General features: G+C 34.0%; 1 protein-coding gene across 1 annotated transcript; it reads left to right on the top strand.

Moving 5' to 3' along the window:
* Positions 1 to 10,268: 10,268 nt before the first annotated feature.
* Positions 10,269 to 21,771, top strand: LOC115968302 (AT-rich interactive domain-containing protein 4). The gene is made up of 15 exons (XM_031087655.1): positions 10,269 to 11,382; positions 11,582 to 11,779; positions 12,712 to 12,765; positions 12,939 to 13,027; positions 13,318 to 13,591; positions 13,702 to 13,758; positions 15,597 to 15,628; positions 15,854 to 15,989; positions 16,123 to 16,296; positions 18,145 to 18,711; positions 19,917 to 20,054; positions 20,127 to 20,225; positions 20,686 to 20,786; positions 20,897 to 20,987; positions 21,227 to 21,771. The coding sequence occupies exons 1-15, from the start codon at positions 11,203 to 11,205 to the stop codon at positions 21,320 to 21,322; spliced, it is 2,286 nt and encodes a 761-aa protein (XP_030943515.1). The 5' UTR covers positions 10,269 to 11,202; the 3' UTR covers positions 21,323 to 21,771.
* Positions 21,772 to 22,825: the final 1,054 nt, after the last annotated feature.

The following is a 22,825-nucleotide window of genomic DNA, read 5'->3' as shown; positions in this document are numbered from 1 at the left end:
TATTGAATGATTTGGGCTATTCATACTCATCAAATGGTGGAATCATAAAGATTACCAAAGGTGCTTTGATGGTGATGAAGGGACAGAAAATAAGCACACTTTACAAATTGATTGGGAACACAATTGTAGGAAGAGTTGCAGTCACCACTCCGGTGGAGTCCAGCACTTACAACACAAAATTATGGCATATGTAACTTGGCCATATTGGTGAACGAGGTATGTTAGAGTTGCACAAGAGAGATTTATTGAAAGGGGTGAAGACATGCAAGCTAGACTTCTGCAAGTATTGTGTGAATGGGAAGCAGCATAGAGTCAGTTTCAAGACAGACTCTCATACAAGTAAGGGTGTTCTTAACTACATTCATTCAGATGTTTGGGGTCCAGTATTAGTTTCTTCTCATAGCGGTGCTTAGTATTTCGTAAGTTTCATTAATGACTACTCTAGAAAGGTATGGATTTATTTTATGAAGTATAAGTCTGATGTGTTTGGCATATTTAAAAAATGGAAAGCACAGGTTGAGAATCAGACTGGCAGGAAAATAAAATACCTTAGAACAGATAATGGACTAGAGTACAGAGATAAAGAATTCATAAGATTTTGTGAATTAGAAGGCATTACTCGTAACTTCACAGTTAAAGGAATTCCACAGCAGAATGGGGTTGCAGAGAGAATGAACAAAACCTTAGCAGAAAGAGCCAGATGCATGAAATTGAATGCAGGGTTGCCTAAGGTGTTCTGGGCAGAGACAGTTAACACGGCAAACTTCATTATTAATAGATCTCTATCATTAGCCATTGATTTCAAGATTCCAGAAGAGGTTTGGTCAGGTAGACCAGTTGATTACTCGAGTCTAAAAATCTTTGGTTGTCTAGCTTATGTGCATGTGCAGAGTGGAGAGCGTTCTAAATTGGATTCGCAGTCAAGAAAATGCATATTTCTTGGTTTTGAAAAAGGTGTTAAAGGCTACATGCTTTGGGATCCAATCTCAAAGAAAACGGTGACCAGCAGAGATGTCATATTTGATGAAGCCTTTATGTTGAAACAAAATGAAGCAGAGACATGTGATGATAGTCCACAGGATAAATTAACTGTTGAGGTGGAGCTTGACGAGAATAGTTCACCCAATGATAAGGGTGCTATTGAGATTGATCCATAGCAGCAACAAGAAGAGCCTTATTCAATTGCTAAAGGTAGAGAGAAACGGGTTCACAAAGCACCACAAAGATATGGCTTTGAAGACATGGTTAGCTTTGCTCTCATAACTAGCAGTGGAGATCCATTGTCTTACAGGGATGTAGAAGAGATAGGGTCACTATAGAAGAATAAGACTTGGGAATCCTCTAGTATGTTGACAAAGTCAGTTCCAACAGATAAGTTCAAGAGTTACTTGGACTTGGTTGATGTTTGCAGCTTGTAAGCCTTTAAGGGCTAAGGTGGAGGCAATGGAAGAGTTTGCTCGTGTAGCTTGATCAATTCAAGCCAAGGTGGAGATTTGTTGAAGTGGACAGTGTGTGTGGCTTGAATTGCCACAAGCCCAAAGTTAGTCATAAGTAAACCGAATTCAACTAGGAATATAATTCCTAGTACAACCGACCTATATAATATATATATATATATATATATATATATATATATATATTAGGTTTGTGTTGAACGACAATACAGGAGAGAACTAGAGTAATTCCAAAAACCCTAGCAGCAGCCGCATAAGAAGAAGAATAGTGTTTTCTTGTCTTGTGGGTGAGAGAGAGTTAGGGTGTATTGGGATTTGGGTTTCTTGAGAGTGTTCTTGTGCACTATTATATCTCCCTATTTTTTATAGTGAAATTTCTCCGTCGTCTCCGTGGAGGTAAGCAGTTTACCGAACCACGTAAATTCTTGTGTTCTTTGTGTGTGCTTCTTATTTAATTTTCGCTTATTTACTGTTATTGATTTGATTCCTAGGGTGCTATCTGCACAACAAAGGTCCTAACAAAGAATGAAAAATGTATCATATTTTTTGTTAAATCATTTAGAAGTTAAAACAAGTACACCTGCCAACACTCTGAAAATGAAGCATCATAACAAATAAAATTGTATGTTAACATCACTAATCTAGTAGCATGTACATAACCATGGAAGAAGCATTTAACATTACAAAGAGAATACCTTGGGCACTCAAAAATTCGAACTGCAGTAGAGAGATGAGAGACGAGAGAGCAGCTTGTCTGAGTCGATCTAGGCTAGAGCTGAGAGATGAGAGAGGTGTGAGCTCTACTAGGTTTGGAGTAGAGAGATGTGAGTGCTCTACTGTTTTTGGGGTAGAGATGAGAGATGTGAGTGCTCTACTCGGTTTAAACAATTGAGACTTTGTTACCGTTCTGATTGAATAGTAATTGAAGTGACTCATGTAGGTGAAATAAAAACACTTCTTTTTCCTAAAATAGGGAACAATAGCCAAATCGGAGAAGGGTGTATTTCATACTCAAATTATGTATCCAAAATAGGTCCCCAAACAAACTCAAATATGAAAATTGGTCCTTTTTTTTTTTTTTTTTTAATATTTAGATTCTTAAAATGAATACAGCAAAGTGAATGCACCATTTTTAGAACCAAGCATCACCTAAGAGATTTTAGTTTCCCCTTATGGTGTATAGTTTGAGGGTGGTAAAGTGAAGAGATAACAAACTCTTTTATTTGGTTGAAAAAAAAAAATGAGAGGATGAAAAATGTAATTTGTATGAATGTACACTTATATCCCTATTACATAAGAATTTTTTTTTTTTTAGATAACATTATTTTTTTAACTATATATAAAAAGCAGAAAACACGTTTTAGTCCCTACATTTTCACGCTATACTCATTTTAGTCCATACATTTTATTTTTACCGCTTTTAGTCCCTATCCTGAAAAATGCTTCCTGTTTTGGTCCTTGTCGTTACATCAGAAATAGAGAAAGCTGACGTGGCAAACGGCAGGAATAAATAATACTAAATTAATGTCCATGTGGCCTAAATTAATAATAAAAAATGTTTTTTGGCATTAAAAATGTCACGTCAGCATCTAAATTAAAAAAATTAAAAACAAAATTAAAAACTAAAAATTATATGAATTGAGATCTAAGTATGTCTTGAACAAGAACAACAAGAACACAAACTTAGATCCAAAAACACAAACCTAGAAATTAAAAAAAAAAAAAAATCCTGAGATCTAAGTGTATCTTGAACAAAAACAACAAGAACACAATTTCAGATCTAATAATAAAGAAAGAAAAAAACACCCACATACACACACTTTCTTTCCTTCACTCAAACTCACTCAAAAAAACAACACCTAAATCTCAAATGTAACAACACCAACAACACCTCTCTTTCTCTCTCTTCTCTCAAAAATGTCATCCCAACAACAGCAACAACAAGAAGCCAAGAACCCAAATCCAATCCAAAAGCCACAAAGCAAAACACAAGATCTCCCTTCATATCAACCCACCTAGCAATGGTGGAGTTGAAGCAAAAAATCCTGACTTCTCTTTTGAAACTCTCCGACCGCCTGTTGCCACTCCATTGGCTCGCTTTCCAACCTCTACCTCAAGGCTTTGAGGCTGCTCCTCTTGCTGTCGCCGCCATTGCAGCTACATCGGAAAGAGCTGGCTAAGAATCAGGCGAGGCACCAATCATTACAAGAGAAGGAGGAGGAGCATCGTCGCCATTCATCGTCGCCACCGTCGATGTCTTCCACGCAGACTTCGACTTTGACTTGATACCACTCGCTTCTTGATCATTCTCCGCCATCACCATTTCTCCTCTAATCGAACCCAAAACCAAAAAAAAAAAAAAAAAAAAACCCACAAAAACTTCTCTCACTCGCAACTGCTAGAGAGAGAGTGAGTGAAAACAAACCTAGATTTTGGGTGTGGCCTGTTATGGTTATGGGTCTTTGATGATTTTGTTGGGTTTGAGAAAATGGGGGCTTTGAGATTTATGAATTTGTATTTAACCAAGATCTCACTCTGTGATTAAAACCCAGATCTTTCATCTTCTTAGTTCAATCTCTTGATGCCTAGTTCATTCTCTCTCTAACTCATCATCTTTATCTCTCTCTTTAACCCCATGGCCAATCGGTAGTGATTGGGTGGTCTATCAGTCCAAATCTGAAAGAGAGAAGCATAGAGGATCCAGGTTTTTTTTTGGGGTTTGTTGAGGATCTGTGGCTAATCTGTGGTTTTTTTTTTTTTTTTTTTTTTGGGTTTCTATTCTTGTTGTTCTTGTTCAAGACACACTTAGATCTCAATTCATATGATTTTTAGTTTTTAATTTTTTTTTATTTAGTTAAAATTAATAAATTAATTTTTTTTTTTAATTTAGATGCTAACGTTGCATTTTTAATGCCAAAAAACATTTTTTATTATTAATTTAGGCCAGTGGACATTAATTTAGTATTATTTATTCCTACCGTTTGCCACGTCAGTTTTCTCCGTTTCTAACGTAACGACAATGACCAAAACGGGAAACGTTTTTCAAGATAGGGACTAAAAGTGGCAAAAATAAAATGTAGGGACTAAAATGGTAATAGCTTGAAAATGTATAGACTAAAATGTGCTTTACGCCTATATAAAACAGATACACACAATTTATTATAAATTTTTTGGATAAACACAAAAATAAAATAAAATAAAATACATTGTTAATAAAAAAATAAAAATAAATAAACAACACAGTGAAAAAGAATAAAAGGATAAGTATGAATAACTCTTTGGCCAAGCTTGGAGCACAGTCCGGCTCTCATTTTGTGGTTTTTTGTAATCCACCGCCTGTGGTGGAAAATTTGTTGGCTTTTGATAAAGCTAGCATGTTTTGTAATAGACTTATTATTTCTTAGTTTAATATTATATCATGAAAAAAAAAAAAAAAAAAAAAAACCCACAACCATATCCAATAAAACCGAAACATATCCTTCAATTAAAAAATAAAAATGTTGGAGAACGAAAAAAGAAGTAGAAGCAAAGAACAGACAATAAATAAGGAAGTAGAATCAATGATAGAAAAAAGAAAGAAGGATAACAAATCAGGTGTTGTAACAATAAGTAAGGGACCTAATGGTCTTTCACATTCTTTCCAAGTTTTCTCTCAAATTTGGAAATATTGGGATTTGGTGGGCCCAGGAGAAAATACATTAGACCACCAATTTTCCCTTCAACATTAGACCACCTATTCTCCCTACTTCCTCTCTTCCATTTTCCGTCCTCTCAGTTTTCACCTTAACCAAACAGGGCCAGCTAATGTGAGAGTTTCAACTCAAGCACCTCTTTCTTAGTTAAGTATTTTAAAAAAAATTTCCTCTCTCTGATCATGAACCTCATTGAACGAGTCTACCATTTTACAGGGATTGATATAGCTTTTGGATTCCAAGATGGATTGTGATTTGGCTGTGGATTGACATGCTTCTGCGTTTGATTTGGTAGTGTGGAAATGGAGAATACTAGGCTGTAGAAGAAAGAAAGGAGAAAAAAAAAAATACTAAAATAAAATAATAAGAAAACAATATTTAAATGAGATATATAGTATAGAACAAATAATCACCTGTTAATTTGAAAAGTGATTAGGTAAAATACAAAAAGTAATTTCTTATTCTATAATTAAGAGAAAATTTTGGATAAACCAATGTGAATGCTCTGTGCTCTTATATACTAGTGATAACCAAAAAAAAAAAAAAAAATTATATATATACACACACAGTTCTCTCCACAGCTAATATCAGTTTATTCTACCTTCTTTAGTCCCAAAAAAAAAAAAATCAGTTTATTCAAAAAATAAAAAATAAAAGAGATAACATATTTTTTGTTTATCTAGAGATAATGTCAATTTATTCAAAGCAAAATAAAAAGAGGAATAGCTTCAAGGAAACACAATATAATTGTGCAACAACTGTTGCTCTATTATCAATTATATTGTGATTTAGGACTAGCAAAAATGCATTCACATGAACAAGAAAATAAAATATTCATAAGAGACAACAATATTTAATGTGGTTCAGCCAGCTTCATGCCTACGTCCACAGGCAATGCCAACCAAAAATCCACTATCAACGATATGGATTACAAAGACATTAATCAACACTCACAAACCTCACCAACATGAACTCATAAACCCAAGGCCTCAAAACACCCAATAACTTTCTCACACTCACAAACAAACAAACTCTTGACACAAAACTACGGATAATCTTTTAACCCCAAATAATCTACCAACTACTCTTCAAGAAATCCAGTCATGTTCTTCTAGGAATTTTTCCACTCAGGAGGAACTTTGGGCAAAAGCCACCAAACCCTTTGTAACAATGCATATTTATAAGACTTCAGTTCTATTCTTTGATGGATAAGGAATACAAATTACTGCTTTAATAAGGAATACTTTTCCTTCTATGTCAAAGAGAATCCTTGTCTTCCACACCACGGAAAAACCTTTCATTCTACGCCAAAGAAACTCAAACCAAAACTAATTAGGAATTTGAGACAATATTTAACAATACTCCTTTCTCTTTGCAGCTAATGTCACTTTATTCAAAACAAAATAAAAGACATCTTTTTTGTTTATCTAGAGATAATGTCAATTTATTCAAAGCAAAGTAAAAGAGGAATGGCTTCAAGGAAACATAATAGAGACTATGAATGAGCAAGTGTATATTCTTCCAAAAATATCCCCAATTTATTTTATTAATAAATATCAATAAATAATCCTTTTAAAATTTAATATAAAAATTAAAATGAGAGAGAGAGAGAGAGAGAGAGAGAGAGAGAGAGAGAGAGAGAGGTGTTTGTTTAAAGGAAAAAACTAAGGAAATGTATGGAAAAACTTGAACAATAAAAATTTCATAACAAACTACAACACCAAATAGTTAGAAAAAATTAAACAAGTTTTTCTTTCAAACTTTCTTACCAACCACCCAAACATAGTTCAAAGCCATACAAAAAAAAAAAAAAAAAAAATGTCTTTCAATTTCTCACAATTTCCATCCAACCAAATGAATACAACCCATTCAAAACCTTTTTTTTTTTAAATAAATTTTAATTTATGTCGAAGTTTGTGGGCCCTAACCCAACCTCAAGCAAATGCCTCCTTTGTTCTCTAATCTGGCCACCACATGAATGGCAAGCCATGATCCACTGAAAGGCCAATTGTGGTGGTCACGAGCCTCATTACTACCCGATCAGTTTACGTTAATGACAAATATGATTTGGTTTTTGATTTGCAGAGCGTGAGTTTGGAAGTGTGGTTGTTTGGTTGGGTTTTGGCTGGTTGGTGGTGGCATGGGTTTATGGGTTATGGGTGAAGCCAATTTTTGTAGGGAAAGGATCCCCTGTTATTGAATCCTCAAATTCCCTCTTATTTTTAGCCTGTTGTGAAATACGTGACATTTATTTGATTTTTAAATGCTACATATCTTACATCTAAATAAATGTTTGAGGATTCAATGGGAGGATCTTATCCTTGTGTGAAGTCTTGGATGATTGATTTGGGGAGTAATTTATTATGTGACAAAGTAGTAATGAGAGTAGGTGTATGTTGTAGATAAAGAGAGGAAGTGGAGAAGATGGATTTTTTTACATTTCTAGCCCCTTTTTTTCTTTTAAAACTAAATTAAATTATTTATTATTTTAAAATTATAAAATTAAATTTGAAAATAAATATTTTATTATAAAAGGAGTCGCATGTAGTGCGCATGATCATTTTTTTTGGTCAATTATAAGCAACATAAATTTAATAAAGGGATCAATTTTGAAATTTTCAAATAGTTTAAAAATGATTTTATTTTTTTACTTTTTTTTATACATAGGTTTTTTATTTTTTTGAGAAAGTTTTTATACATAGGTTAAAAAAGGAATAATGACACTTAATTAAGAGTATGTTGTGGGGGGGGGGGGGGGGGTGGGGTGTTTGCAATTGACCTAAATTCAAGGGGTCTTTTTCAATTTGACTAGCAAAAGGAATAGGTTAATATGGCCCTAATGTCTTCTATAATACCCAAAAAAATAGAATGCCAATGAGTATAGTGAGACACCAGAATAGAATAGGTTATTTTTTTACTTTTTTTTTATACATAGGTTTTTTATTTTTTTGAGAAAGTTTTTATACATAGGTTAAAAAAGGAATAATGACACTTAATTAAGAGTATGTTGTGGGGGGGGGGGGGGGTTTGCAATTGAACTAAATTCAAGGGGTCTTTTTCAATTTGACTAGCAAAAGGAATAGGTTAATATGGCCCTAATGTCTTCTATAATACTCAAAAAATAGAATGCCAATGAGTATAGTGGGACACCAGTAGAGAATAACAAGAAAAATAGCACCACCTTTGTGAATAATCTAAGATTAGCCTTATTCTCGCACCATTTATACATGCAAATAAAGCAATTCAAGTTTCTACATGTAGAAGATCACCAATCAATTGATACTGTACCGAAGGCCATTTTGAGTTTATAAGAGGAATGAAATATTTCCATACTGATGTATCGTCTTGATGTTACCATTGTTTATATATGTATATTATTTATTTATATAACCCAAATATTAGCATAAGTACATTAACCTAATATATTAGCTTAAATAATATATTTTATAATATATGCTCTTTTAAGTCTATAATTGTTTTTTTTTTACTATTTCTTAATATTGTACTAGACAAAACACTTAAAAAGACCTCAATACAACCAGTATGGTTCAATATTTTTTCCAGTACGTTTCAAAAGAGTACTACTAATAGTTTAATAACTTGTATAGTACATACCCAATGTGTCTTTTACAAGATCTAGATAACTCTCACGCCATTGTGTGTGCTTTAAAGGTTTTAATGGTGTTTCTTTCTATCTCCATAGGGTCAATACAACTTGGCTCATGGATTTGCTCATTACTTTTCCAACCACAACATATCACCAAATATTGCAACAAATAAGAAAAAAGCCATGTGATTCATCAAGAGGAATGTTGAGAGCTTGGTTGTCATTGAACAACATCCTTACCCATTAAGAGGCTTATATAGGAACTATGTTACGATAGGTCAGGCCCCTAAGAGAGACCATACTACTTGAGCTACAAATCTTGAATTTATTATCTCTCGACTTGGAAGAATATTCAAACTGATCTTCTCCATACGAAGAGTTTTAGTCGGTCTAAAAGATAAAAAGTTTAGTCGATCTTGAAATTAGTCTTTCTACAGTTTGTTCTATTATGGCCTCAACAAATCACTATCTAATGTGAAACGCTGAACTTGGTCCACTCTAAAATCTAATTCAGATGAGATTATTATTATTATTATTATTATTATTATCATTATTTTGTAACCTATTTATATGAGAATTTACCATAAGGTGATATCGCCTCTTACATGATTTCTAAATTCTAATCCCTCCCTATCATTTGGGATTTGGCACATACACTTCTTATTATCTTAAAAGGAAGTGTTGTTGATTATATGGACCATATTAGATCTAAATTCTAGTCTCTATATTTTGAAAATGATTGTACATAATTGCTACCCCTTCACTTTAAACAATCGAGTAATTTTCACAATATTGCTTTACCGCTATGATGTGTTTGGTTTGACAGAAAATGTTGGTCAACCGAAAATTGCTTTCTAGTTGACTGTAAAAGAAATGCACTTATTGAGAAAATTAGTTTACGCTTTTATTTTCCGTAAACCATTTTCCACCTCACCCAAAATTTATCAACAGAACCTCCACCCTCTATCCATGGAACCAAACACAATTACATATCCAAATTAAGGAGTAATATTGTAAGAACTAGGTAGAATTATGAGAGAGAGAACCATTGCAAGAACTTCAACTGAAACATAGTTTGAACTCCCCAAGGAGCAATGACTCGTCGGTTTATAGACCTGCAAAGGGGAACAAGCTTATTAATTTGGTTGGTCTAATAAGTGGGATTAGCCAAAGGCATTCCGAAAAATTGACTTAGCAAAATAATAATGTGATGAAACCTTGCAAATTAACCATAAACAAAAGTGTTTCTCAAAAAAAAAAAAAAAAAAAAAAAAAAACCATAAACAAAAGTGCCTAACTTTCCATTTCTTGCACTAATTTTCTCTACTTTTAACAAATTTTTATTTATTTATTTATTTATTTTTAATTCACTCTAGTTAACAGTTAACACGCGCTCAAAGTGGTTGGTCTGATTTCCTTAAACAGAACAGGTTTAGAAGTACCCAGTTCAGATAAGCGGGGCCCACACAGTAACTGGGTTAAAAATAAAAAAACACAACCTCTATCTATCAATGCTCATCATCGGTGATCACCAGATACCAACAACAGCCGAATCGAAAATAACAAAATAGATCGAACGAGAAAGCAATGTTTTGGATAACAACCAGAGAAAATCGCGTCATGGGAATTTGTCCAAAATCCACATCATTCACTCACTCACACCCAAACCCAACAACCAAAAAAGAAAAAAAGTAAAAAAAAAACCAAAGGCTACAGTACTCATTTCATTTGGTGTTGTTGTTGTTGTTGTTGTAATAACATCCGAATGTGTTGGGATTTGGATGTTTTGAGAGTTTGTGGAATCAAACATGAAATGGGATTTGTTCCTTTTTTACTATATTCATTCATTATTTCCTTTATTTATAAGTTAGATTCTCTGTTTTTTTTTTTTTTGGTTGGGTTATCACTTTACTAGTTCGTCAAAAAAGATGGATCAAATAATTCAAACAACTCTCATTCCCAATACATACGCTAATAATAATGACTATAATAATATGTCCTCATTGTGACTGTAGTTAAAAACTGACACTTTTTTTTCTTTAATTAATTGCGCGACTTAGTTTTTTTATGTACATGATTTTTCAATTTTTTTTAAAAGCAGTGAGTGAGAGAGTGAATTGGATTTTTATTATAGAGAGAGAGAGAGACATGCCCTTTGCGGTTTCGTTGAGATTTCTTTATTATTCTTCTTATCATTATTTTTATTATTAGTCCTAACCTTAGGGTTCCTTTACTTTATACTTTACTTTTTTTCTTCATTCGATTTTTGTGTTAGGTCTCTGATCTCTCTCTCTCTTTCTCTCTGATTTCAATTCTTTGAAAGTTCTGATTCAATGTTTTTTTGTTTTTTTGGATGCAATGATTAAATTGTGAGAAACAAGGTGGTGGGTTGGGCATTTTTTTTTTTTTGAATTTTTGTTGTGGTTTGGGCAATTGGGTATGCACATACATGATGTTCCATGCGGCACAAGGGCAAGGGCTTTCAAAAAATCAGTGTAGTTTGCTAGCAGTTGTGTGTGGAAAAGTCTCTGTTTCTGATAAGAAGCAAAAGCTCAAACAGGTGGTTTCAGTTTCAGATAATAAACCCAGATACCCTTTTCCGGACCTTGCTTATTCTGGTCGTCTCCAGGTATATAATTTCATCCATTCTTCTAAATTTGCTGTTTCTGATAATGGGTATTTTTTATTTTTTTAAAAGAAGCAGAATTGTGTGTGTGTTTTTGACTAGTCTGTTGAGGATTCATATACCAAAATTGTTGAACTAAAGCTTAGTTGCATGGTATATAATATAATATAATGTTTGCAACTGAAGAATGAATGCAATGCAGGTTCAAGTTCTGAGCAATCCTAGCACTGATGAGTTCAGGAGAGTTGTTGAATCAACGGAGCCCAATTTTGTTTATCTGCAAGGTGAGCAGCAACCAGGTGCATTTAGTGAAGAAATTGGGTCTCTTGTATGGGGAGACGTTGATTTGTCCACCCCAGAAGCCTTGTGCAGGCTATTTGGTTCCACATTGCCCACCATTGTGAGTGTCTACTTCTTTATCATTCATTCTATGATTGTATTTGTCAGTTCTAACTTCTAATCTAATCTGCTGTACTTTCTAACTTCAACTTCTTTATCATTAATTTTAGGGATTGTATTCATCGGCTCTAATCTAATCTACTGTACTTTCAAACTTCAACTTGAGTTTGGTGGATTATGTTTGAACTCGTGTAGCTTATCAAGACATTGTATTGGGGCCATGTAGATCAGTTTAGAAATTGATTGTTAGTTTACGAATTTGACAAGTTTCTGACACCACTTGCTATAATTAGCTTGAGAGGGAGTCAATGAGATAGCATATGGAGGCATGGCAATCGGGCAGGGTTGGGTCAGATCAGGGGTGCCCTCTCTGGGACAAGGAAAACCACTGTGGGAGGGGTCGGGTTTGGGGCTGGTGAGAGGTATTTTGCCATCTCTAATGAGGTAGTTTCAACATTAATGATGTGGAAATGAAACAAAAAAAGTAGAGACAGTCAAGAGAGAGAGAGAGAGAACAAGTGTTTTTGGGGATGATAATAGAATATGTAAAAAAAAATTATAAATAGGATAGGTTTAAAAGTATTAGATTATATATATGTAAATAATTTAAATATATATTAAATAAAAACATATATATACACATTCAGGGTGAGGCTGGGTGGGGAGAGCAAGACCTATTCCTATTTCATCACCTTTTCAGGGCAAGGAAAATCCTTGCAGTTTGCCATCCCTCTTGTGATGGTTCAAATTAAGATCCATAAATTCTAAGTCGCATTTTTGTATCCAATCATCATATTTGCTACCACAAGATTGATTGTAGTTTTTTTTTCCCTAACCAATTAAGTCTAATAATTTCTTTGTGTGTGCGATGCAATTTTTTTGTGTTTATTTGACACAATTATTTATAGTACCCCCTCTTAAATGATTTTGCAGGTTTATTTAGAAATACCCAATGGTCAAAAATTAGCAGAGGCACTTCATTCTAAGGTTTGTAGGCAATTCAATTGTCATTACTACTACTACTACTACTACTGATATTGTCAACTTGGGGGAAAGAGAGATGGTCTGTTGGGATTTGAAAGTTGGAACCTCTACTATACACACTTTTAATGCCTTTTCAATTAAAGGTTTTTTTAAATTTCAGTGTTTGTCTTTTGCAGGGAGTTCCTTACATCATATACTGGAAAAATGCATTTTCATGTTATGCAGCATGCCATTTTCGTCACTCACTTTTGTCGGTGGTGCAAAGGTATACTCATATATGATTCTATGTTTTCATTGAAGATAAACACAATATGGCTTATGTACCCTTAGTGTGATATAAGTATAACAAATGAGTAAATCAGAAATGAGGCAAGGAAAGTACTTGGATTCAAAGGAATTTTCAATTGTATGTGTGTTTTGGTCTATGGACTGAATTTAGTTGATCTTGACCAGTGAATCCATAATTAGGTTTATCGATCTCCTGGAAAATGTCTAAAAATTCTCCTGGTATGCCAGTATGACCTGTGTAATCTTAGGCTCTATTGTGCATTGCAGTTCATGCAGTCATACATGGGATGCATTCCAGCTTGCTCTTGCATCTTTTAGGCTGTATTGTGTACGAAACAGCAATGTCTTACCTTCCAATAGCCAGAAGACTAATGGTAAGCCAGGACCTTGCTTGCTTGGGGACCCTCCCATGATTGATGTTGCTCCAGCTGAGGTAGATGGGCAGGAGGAAGAAAGCTCTTCTGGGACTCTTTCTGCTATCAAGATATATGATGATGATGTGACCATGCGGTTTCTTGTTTGTGGAGTTCCATGCACACTGGTAAGCGTGGTTTCGTAGTTTCCAGTTACATGTTTTACTTGTCACTTGGCTGAAATACATTCTGAATATATCCTTGTGGTATGTACTGTTTACAAATGGTACTCCTCCAGGATGCATGCTTATTAGGATCTTTGGAGGATGGACTTAATGCTCTCTTAAGCATAGAAGTAAGTATCATGCACCAATTTTTTTTTCCTCCAAATTCCTGAATATGACCTTTTATAAGTACATAACAGTCCTATATCTTTGGGGCATCTTCACTTTTTCAGACTTAATGTTATTATGGCTTTGCATTAGGCTGGTTAGACTGTGTATAGTGGGTATGACCTAGTACTTAAAGCCTAACTAGCCTTGCTGGTGGGTGGTGGCACAACCCTCACTCCCCAGGTCACCCCCCCCCCCCCCCAAAAAAAAAAACCAACAGAACCCCAACCAGATTGCAAGAAAGAAGAACACAGAAGACCTGTAGACGTAAAATGATTCCTGACACCAAAAGATTCTTGCCTTTAATTTGCTTCCTCTGCCTCAGGGGCTGGGAAAAATTAATTGTCCCCAAAAATTTTAGTTGAAACTACACTATTGATCCCTCAAGTTTGCCTAATAAGCCCTATTGGTCTCTCAAGTTTAAAAAATGAGCACAATTGGTCATTCTATTAACCGCAGTTAGTTTAAGCGCCTATTTGGCTAACAGATGAATGATATGGCAAATTTTGGCTGACGTTGCATCAAATTTAATATTAAAAAATTAAAACCCAAATCTGACTCATTAAAAAACCCACCAATCCATTAAAAGCCAACCCATTTCAAACTAATCCATTAACAAACGAATATTCCAGATCAAACTCAAAATTGCTAATGCTCGTTTTTTGTTGTTGAAATTCTCTTGTTTATATGGGTGGACCGAAATTTTCAAATGTGGTTTTCTTAAAATTGCTAACGCTAATCATTGCTTTGTTTGAATTGGCTGAAATAATTTCCTAGTCATGGATCGAATGGTTTGAATGGGGAATGAAAATGGGACCAAATGTAGAAGACCGATTCATGAATGCTTTAGGTCCAGGATAAACAAAATCTTAAAGCTGTGCATCATTCCCTTAATATCTTGAATAAAGAGTTGCCAATTGTTATATGGACTTGATTTTTCTATGTTGTGCCCACTACCTTATGATTTGTCTTTGACTTCATTACTGTTTGAGGAGGTGGTGCTGCCTTATTATTTCCTTAAAATCTTAAGTAATGAGTTGCCAACGTTGTTTTAACTTGATCTTGGTGGTGGCAGAGCAAGCCAAATGATACTAGTGGCCCTGAACAAAGCAGATTGGTATTTTGGGTAGGCAAAGCAAATCTCAGATTTGGGCTAGCATTTTTTAGTTTGATTTGGGAATACTCATTTGTTAACAGGTCAATTCGAAATGGGTTGGGTTTTTTTAATGAGTTAAATTTGGGTTTTAATTTCTTAATATTAAATTTGATGCGACATCATTCCTCCATTAGCCACGTAGGTGCTTAAACTAACTGTGGTTAATAGAAGGACCAATCATGCTCATTTTTTTAAACTTTAGGGACCAACAATGCTCATTTTAAACTTGAAGGACCAATAGTGTAGTTCTGCCAAAATTTTATGTTGAATTCATCGGGTTCTCCTATCATATTTAGTTGGTAATCTCCAAATACCATACAAAGTTAAATTAGTATGGTTATAGCAAGTCATTACCAATATACAATTTGATTCTTATATGTGTCTTTAATATTATATTATATATTGGTTTAATGCCAATGTCATTGTATAGTTTGCATTTGCCAAGTAGCCTATCATCATATGTATTTCTAGGATTATATATTATTATACCATTTCTATTTATAAAGAAATAATAATAATTATTATAGCATTTCTTTTTTCCAACCGTACCTTCTTTAAGGTTGCTAGATGTATATCTTTATTTTCTCTTAAATTTTCCTTTTCTTGTTTACTTTCAAATCTCACCTTTTGCCCCTTATTTTTCAGATACGCGGGAGTAAACTTCATAATCGGGCAAGGTATTAAATAAAGTAGATCGGTTACACAGCTTGAACATACACCTGTTTGGTTGAGAGAGATGTTTTTAGTGACTAACAATATCAACCCACATACGGCATTTTATTCAGTGCTATGATATTGTTTTTTCACTTTTTATGTTATATCTTATTAGTTAATTAATTAGTTTGTTACTTGCATCAAATTTTATTGAGCATTTTCAGCTACTGATGCATTATTATTTGCAGTGCTCCACCTCCTCCTTTACAAGCAGGGACATTTTCTCGTGGTGTTGTGACTATGCGGTGTGATTTATCAACCTGCAGTTCTGCCCACATATCACTTTTAGTTTCTGGCAGTGCACAAACTTGTTTTAATGATCAGGCAAGGAGAATTTATTTTGACAAAAGTTGGGTCGTGTCTTTATGTTTCCATTTGTGGGCTCTTCAAGTTTATAAGTACACATGAATTTATTATGTAACTGTTTTATTTATTTATTATTATTGGATCTTCTCAGATTTTGGAGAATCATGTAAAGAATGAGCTCATTGAGAAAAGTCAGCTAGTCCATGCACTGCCCAGCTCTGAGGAAACTAAACTTCCTTTGTCTGAGCCACGAAAGTCCACCTCAATAGCCTGTGGAGCAAGTGTTTTTGAAGTCTGCATGAAGGTTCCCACGTGGGCTTCACAGGTTACATTTCTCCTAAGCTTTTGATTTTAACATAGTTATTTCATGTTGATTTTAACATAGTTTATTTCTTTGTTTTTCCTTTTTGATAAGTAAAAGATTTCATTCAATAAAAAAGAATACATACATTGGAAGATTACAATACATTAGCATAGTTAGTTTCCTTAGTGAGGGTATGCTCCTGGCCATGGTAAAATATATTCTAGTTAATTGTTAGCCAAGATATTGGTGTCTAATGATATTTATTTTATTAATGTAGATTGCAAAATCTCTTGAGTGTTTTTTGGTTTCATAGCTATTTTTATGGGTTTGTTTAAGTGGCACAGTGAAGATGCCACCTAGGCTGCTCTAGCCTCATTGCATAGTAAAAGGTATTGGGTTCAAATCTATCTTCATGCTGGCTCACTATCATTTCAGAAAAATAAAAAAGAAGATAAGCCTAAATTGGTGAATGCATGGTTGTCAAAATCGCGATCTGGATCGTAGAATCGTATGATTTTACAATCCCACCTCACCAAAATATTTAGGATCACACTAGGATTGTAAAAATGGTAGGATCGTATAAGATCGTAGGATCGTATGGGATCCTACCGATCCTACCAAAAACATAAATTTTTGGGGTTTTTTTTTTTTTTTTTGGATAAATTTTTTGTTTTGATGAAGCTTTAAGGGTTTTTTCATGTTGTGATGGTATGACTTTTTATTTTATTTTTATAAAATTATGTTAACCTAAGCAAATGTTTTCTAGTTTCTAGTTCACTTGTAATAAAAAAGAAGGAATACTTTGTCATTTTTAAATGAAGAATTTGAGCTGTAAAGTTGTTAAATTTATTTGATCAATATACTAATTTGTGTTCTAATATTACTAAAATATTTTTTTTTATATATAATTTTATCAGTTATGCTTGTATTTGTATATTGATTGATTGATTTTTTATTAGCATGCTCTTTAATTGTTGTTGAGTGGTATAACTTGAATAGTTGAGTGTGAGATTGTATCTTAATGTCTTTTGCAACTCTAAAATACAAATATATAATGTCTACATAGATGATGATTAGGAATTTAGGACGGTGGTTATAAGAACGTTAGAATGGAAATAATTAAATGTCCACTTCACCTTAATATTCACCTTGCTTTTGGATTTCATATTGTAGTTAGCTAGTTTCCATTTGTTAACTTATTTTGGATTTCAAACTTGGAACTTAGAACTTGGAAAATATTTTCCATATGTTTTGATAAATATTTTAGTATTTGGTTGCTAATTAAACATTTATTGAACTTTTTAGATACATTGAATCAAAATTTTAACATATTTTTTTTGTTAGTATAAACTTAGCCATGTATGATATGCAAATTACATCATATGATGCAAATCTTAGTTTTTTATGAATGGATTTATAATTTACGTGATTATTCAACATACAAAGTCATTATCAATGTGTTTTTTGCTTTAAATCTGAAAATATGTAGGATCTTATGATTCACGATCCGATCCTATGATCTACGATCCCACCAACCTTTAACGATCCTACGTAGGATTCTGATTTTGACATCCTTGGGTGCATGTGATAGTTAAATGAAGGTGTTCCCTTCATGATGTTTGAGAAAATAGTATTTTTTTGTCTTATATTTTCTGCATTTGTGGCTTAATCAAGCATTTATCTCTTGTTAATATCTACAGAAGCCCCAAAATGTAAGAATTTAATTATATAATCTGTGGTTAAATGAAAAGGGATGTAAATTTGATAACTAAGGACTTTTACATTCGATATACTTGATTTAAGCACATGCCATGATGTGAGTTAATTCTTTTTACTGATTCAACATTTTTCTTGGAATGCTTTCTGCAGGTTTTGAGGCAGCTTGCACCAGATGTTTCCTACCGCAGCTTAGTTATGTTGGGCATTGCCAGTGTTGAAGGCTTGTCAGTGGCTTCATTTGAAAATGATGATGCTGAACGCCTTCTTTTCTTTTGTACGAAGCAGGGAAAAGTAATCCATCCAAACAATTCTGTTCTTGCTGTGTCTCCCAGCTGGTTGATGCCTCCTCCACCTAGTCGAAAGGGATTGGAACCATGCCAAGAAACAAAACCTGTCACCTTTAGTAGCCTGAAAAGGAAAAATGGAGATAAACGTAATGGTAGACAAAAAATGAATATTGCTGCAATGAGGCCAATCCCGCAGAGTCATCGTCAGAAGATGGTTCCGTTTTCTGGAATTTCTGAGCCTGAGAGATTAGATGGAGACCAAGGGAAAAAAAACTTTCCAGTTGCCCCTGCAAAGCATAGTATTCCTGGCCCTACTGCTGTCACACACCGGAAATCAAGCTCTTTTCAGGCACAGCAGATAATTTCTCTAAATCCACTTCCCTTGAAAAAACATGGCTGTGGCAGATCTCCAATTCAAGTATGCTTGGAGGTTAGTCATTTGGTCTCCAGTTCCAAGAGTGTGGTTAGGCATTGCTTTCCATGTCACTATTGAAGTGGTTTCATATTTCATTTTCTTGGGTTAGAGAACCATTTTCTTTTAAAGTCACACACACATGTCAAGTTATTAAATGTTCTGAAGTTTTATATAAAATTTTTTCATTGATCAAAACATTGTGTCATAAAACTTCTTTTACTCAGCAATATATTCCTGTCCTGGAATAAATAGTCATTTCCTAATCTTTAATGTGTATCCAATGCTTATGTACAAGTGCTCAAGAAGTATCAGGTTCTTAAGTACTTGAGATAGTTATATTACTTATAAAAAGATTATTTAAATTTGATTTTTCCCTTAAAATTTTCTACACGTTTATGAGGTATATTATATACCCCATATCAGTAAGGATTCCTTGTAGAACTTATGAAGTATCTGTGCTGCATAGTTTTAGTCTCTACAACAATAACAACAAAACTTTAGTTTCAACATGTTGGGGTCAACTATGGATTCTCAACAGGCTAATCAGGGTTGGCCACATGTATTAACCCAGATGCCAATGTTGCGTGTTGCTTACTGCTTACTTTTTGTTACATCCAGGATTCAATCTAGTGCTTTGTTGGTAGTGGATGCTGCAACTTGTGTATGTAAAGGTTCCATTCGTAATAAAATGACTAAATTTTACGCTGAATATCAACCTATCGCAACACTTTACCTTTTTCCAGGCTATCTCAACTTTTAACATAAGTTGCATTCTTGTGAATTTATGTTTGGTCATAGACAAAGAGTGTGTGTTATCTCTATTGTGACTTGGAAAACTAATTGACAAACATGTCTAAGTTCTTGGGACTGCCATCATAGTGTCAGCAATTAAAAATATAACAAGCATGCTATATGACCAGATTGTGCTCATAATTGCAAAAACAAAGCCATATGATTCTTAGCTGATGATTTAATCAATAGTTTCACTGTCAGTTCCTTGTGTAATTCCAATCAGCTTCGTTTTTATATTTTTGCACAATGTTTTTGAGAGCCAAAACCTACTAGTTTGAATAGATTTTGGCAGTAAAATCTTGTAGATGAATTAGCTGTTTATGCAAATGAATGTTTCTACCTTGGATCAAAATGTTGGATCTCTTGATATAATGCAATTTATGTGCAAGGAGTAGTAAACTTATATGTCAACTTTCCTATCCTGGCAGGAGGAATTTTTGAGGGATGTAATGCAGTTTCTGACCCTCCGTGGACATACTCGTCTCATTCCTCAAGGTGGGTTAGCTGAGTTCCCTGATGCCGTTCTCAATGCTAAGCGCCTTGACCTTTTCAACTTGTATAGAGAAGTAAGTTCTTTACCTTATTAAAGGCTATTGAAAATATGCCAAGAATTAGCTTTTAAAAAGTTGGTCCCTCAGGTGGTTTCACGAGGAGGCTTTCATGTTGGGAACGGCATCAATTGGAAAGGACAAGTTTTCTCAAAGATGCGTAATCACACATTGACCAATAGAATGACTGTATGGTTTTTCAACTTTCATTGTTTTCCTCTTTTATTCTTGAGATGCTTTATGTTGCATGATATGCAATTGAAGGTTAGACCTTAAGTACAAAATTAATATTGTCACATTGCGTAGTAAATGCCTTTTGTGATTGCAAGCTTATCTAATTGGGAACATTTGAAGTATCTGGGAGATGGTGTTTGCTAATGATGATTTTTTACTATTTGTTTTCAAAATGTTCTTGACACAAATTTATTTTCAATATTTTCTGTTGAGCTTTATGACTTTACTTGAGGGGGCTAGATAGGTTGAAAGTAACTCTGGCAGTTTTTTTTTTTTTTTAAATTGCGATTTTCTCTTGGGATTGGTTTCATATGATGTTATTGTTTCATACTTCAAATTTCATTAACCTATTGTAACTTACAAGGATTTTGGAAAACTTTTGGAGGACTCAAGTTGTATTTCTGTTGATAATTAGGGTGTGGGGAATACACTAAAAAGGCATTACGAAACTTATCTTCTAGAATATGAACTGGCTCATGATGATGTAGATGGAGAATGCTGCTTGTTGTGTCACAGGTCTCTCTCTCTCTCTCTCTCTCTCTCTGTCTCCATGTTGTTGTTTACTGTATGCATGCGCACAAAACTGAATGCTTTACTAAATAATTTGAGTCTGCATGATATAACAGTAGTGCAGCTGGTGATTGGGTGAACTGCGGAATATGTGGCGAGTGGGCTCACTTTGGCTGTGATAGACGGCAGGGGCTTGGTGCTTTTAAGGTATGGTTGCCTTATTTGAGTTCTTATACAAAATTTGGGTAAATGTTGTGGTAATTTACATGAACCCTTGGTAAGGTTTCTTTTAATTCAATGGTGTCATGAATTGCAAATTTACCTTAGCTTTGGGTTTCCTTCCATTTGGCTTTCCCTATTTGATCCATCTGCATGAAGATACAGACAGCATGAGTAGATTCAAAAATGTATATTTGATGTCTTGATGTCTTTATGATGATTGGCAGGACTATGCTAAAACGGATGGGCTGGAGTACATTTGTCCGCACTGCAGCATCACAAATTTCAAGAAAAAATCTCAGAAAATAACTAACGGATATTAATAGATGTCGAAAAGACATCTCAAGAAACTGCTAGTGAATATTGATGAGCTTTAGCCCACAACCTGCATGCCCTCCCCATGCTCTTTTTGCTCTAGAAAATACCCCCAACCCTCTCCCAAATATAATCTGAGGGAAGGTGGGTGTAGGAATGTAATTATCATTTTATATTCCCATTGTTTTTAATTATAGATAGATTATGCTCAACACAAGCCCCTTAAATTTTCCCATTGTTCCTCTGTACCCTGCAGAAGGAGGAGTCTCAAAATAGAATTGTAGATGTCAGATTATGCAAAATTAATTCAATAACATAGTTCTGTAGCTGTATGATATTGAAACAGTCAAATAATTTTCCTTGTGTTAAGGTGTATTCCCCATTATTACAAATCATTTTTCCCCATTGGACTAGGTACGTTGTCTATATAATACAACCCGCTATTTAGTCTTAGCAATGACAATTCTATCACATTTTAGATTTCATTTTCATGTAACTTAGAACTTCGCTAAATTCGTGTAACTTGATCGTGATAACAATTTGATATATATCTGATAAGACATCAAGAGACTTTATTGAGTTATCATAACTTTCACATGCATTCTCCTTATTTATTTCTCCACTAGTGTGAAAAATACTGTAGGCTATATTAGTGTATAAATTAATCAAGTTGTTGTTGCTTGCTTAATCAGCTGCTAGAGCATTTTCAGGTCCAAACCTGTCAATTGGAAGCCATATCCTTGAAGTCACGTACAAAGTTTATAGTTATCACTTTGATCCAATTGCCATGTAGAGTTCAATTGTAGAGGTGATGGTTGAAGTTGCTCTCGGTTTGGCTCATATTAAGGCATACTTCCTTAACATATTCTTATTCAACTTATTGAGCACATGCTCTTGGGCATTTTGACATTAATCTACAAGAAAGTGAAATAGACCTTTTACTGTTTAAAATATAACAACATTAACCATATTATTCACCCTAGATTGAAACTTCCAAATAGTTCTGGTCATGGTATGTACATTCATCTTTACCTTATGTACAAGTTCTTTGAACCTCATCTTTTTTTAAGTATTAGAAAGAAATGCAACTTATAATATACGGGTAGTAGCCCACATACAGGTAGTAGCCCACAAAATCTGTTGTGCCATCTCTAGACCCAACAAATACCTATCAAAACCAATGAGCATATGGTTAAGGAATTCTATCAAACACTTTAGGAGTAACCCACAGCCAATTCAAATGTAAGACTTTCAATTCTTCACTTACGTTTAACCATATCCTAGATTGATTGTTCTTCCAAGAAATTGACTCCAATTTCAGGAACAAATCGAAATCTGGCTTGATGGGCAAAATAAAAAATCAAGCAAACCCCTCAATTTCTTAAAGGCTCAGGTCCTTATATTCAATTTTGGAGAAAACGCATCAATTCAAAAATTAAACCACTTCCAAATTCCAATGATAAGGTCACGTGAAAAGAGTTCCAATATATATATATATATATATATATAAT

This window comes from Quercus lobata, chromosome 11, assembly GCF_001633185.2.
Source record: "Quercus lobata isolate SW786 chromosome 11, ValleyOak3.0 Primary Assembly, whole genome shotgun sequence".
Taxonomy (NCBI): domain Eukaryota; kingdom Viridiplantae; phylum Streptophyta; class Magnoliopsida; order Fagales; family Fagaceae; genus Quercus; species Quercus lobata.
This window is presented reverse-complemented; position numbering and strand designations above follow the sequence as displayed.

What these genes read in the sequence shown, in the direction of transcription:
- LOC115968302 (XM_031087655.1), top strand. Translation starts at nt 11,203, where the DNA reads ATGATGTTCCATGCGGCACAAGGGCAAGGGCTTTCAAAAAATCAGTGT. An exon ending in ATGCTCTCTTAAGCATAGAA is followed by an intron (nt 13,759 to 15,596) that starts GTAAGTATCATG and finishes CTTATTTTTCAG; the next exon opens with ATACGCGGGAGTAAACTTCA. An exon ending in AAACTTGTTTTAATGATCAG is followed by an intron (nt 15,990 to 16,122) that starts GCAAGGAGAATT and finishes GGATCTTCTCAG; the next exon opens with ATTTTGGAGAATCATGTAAA.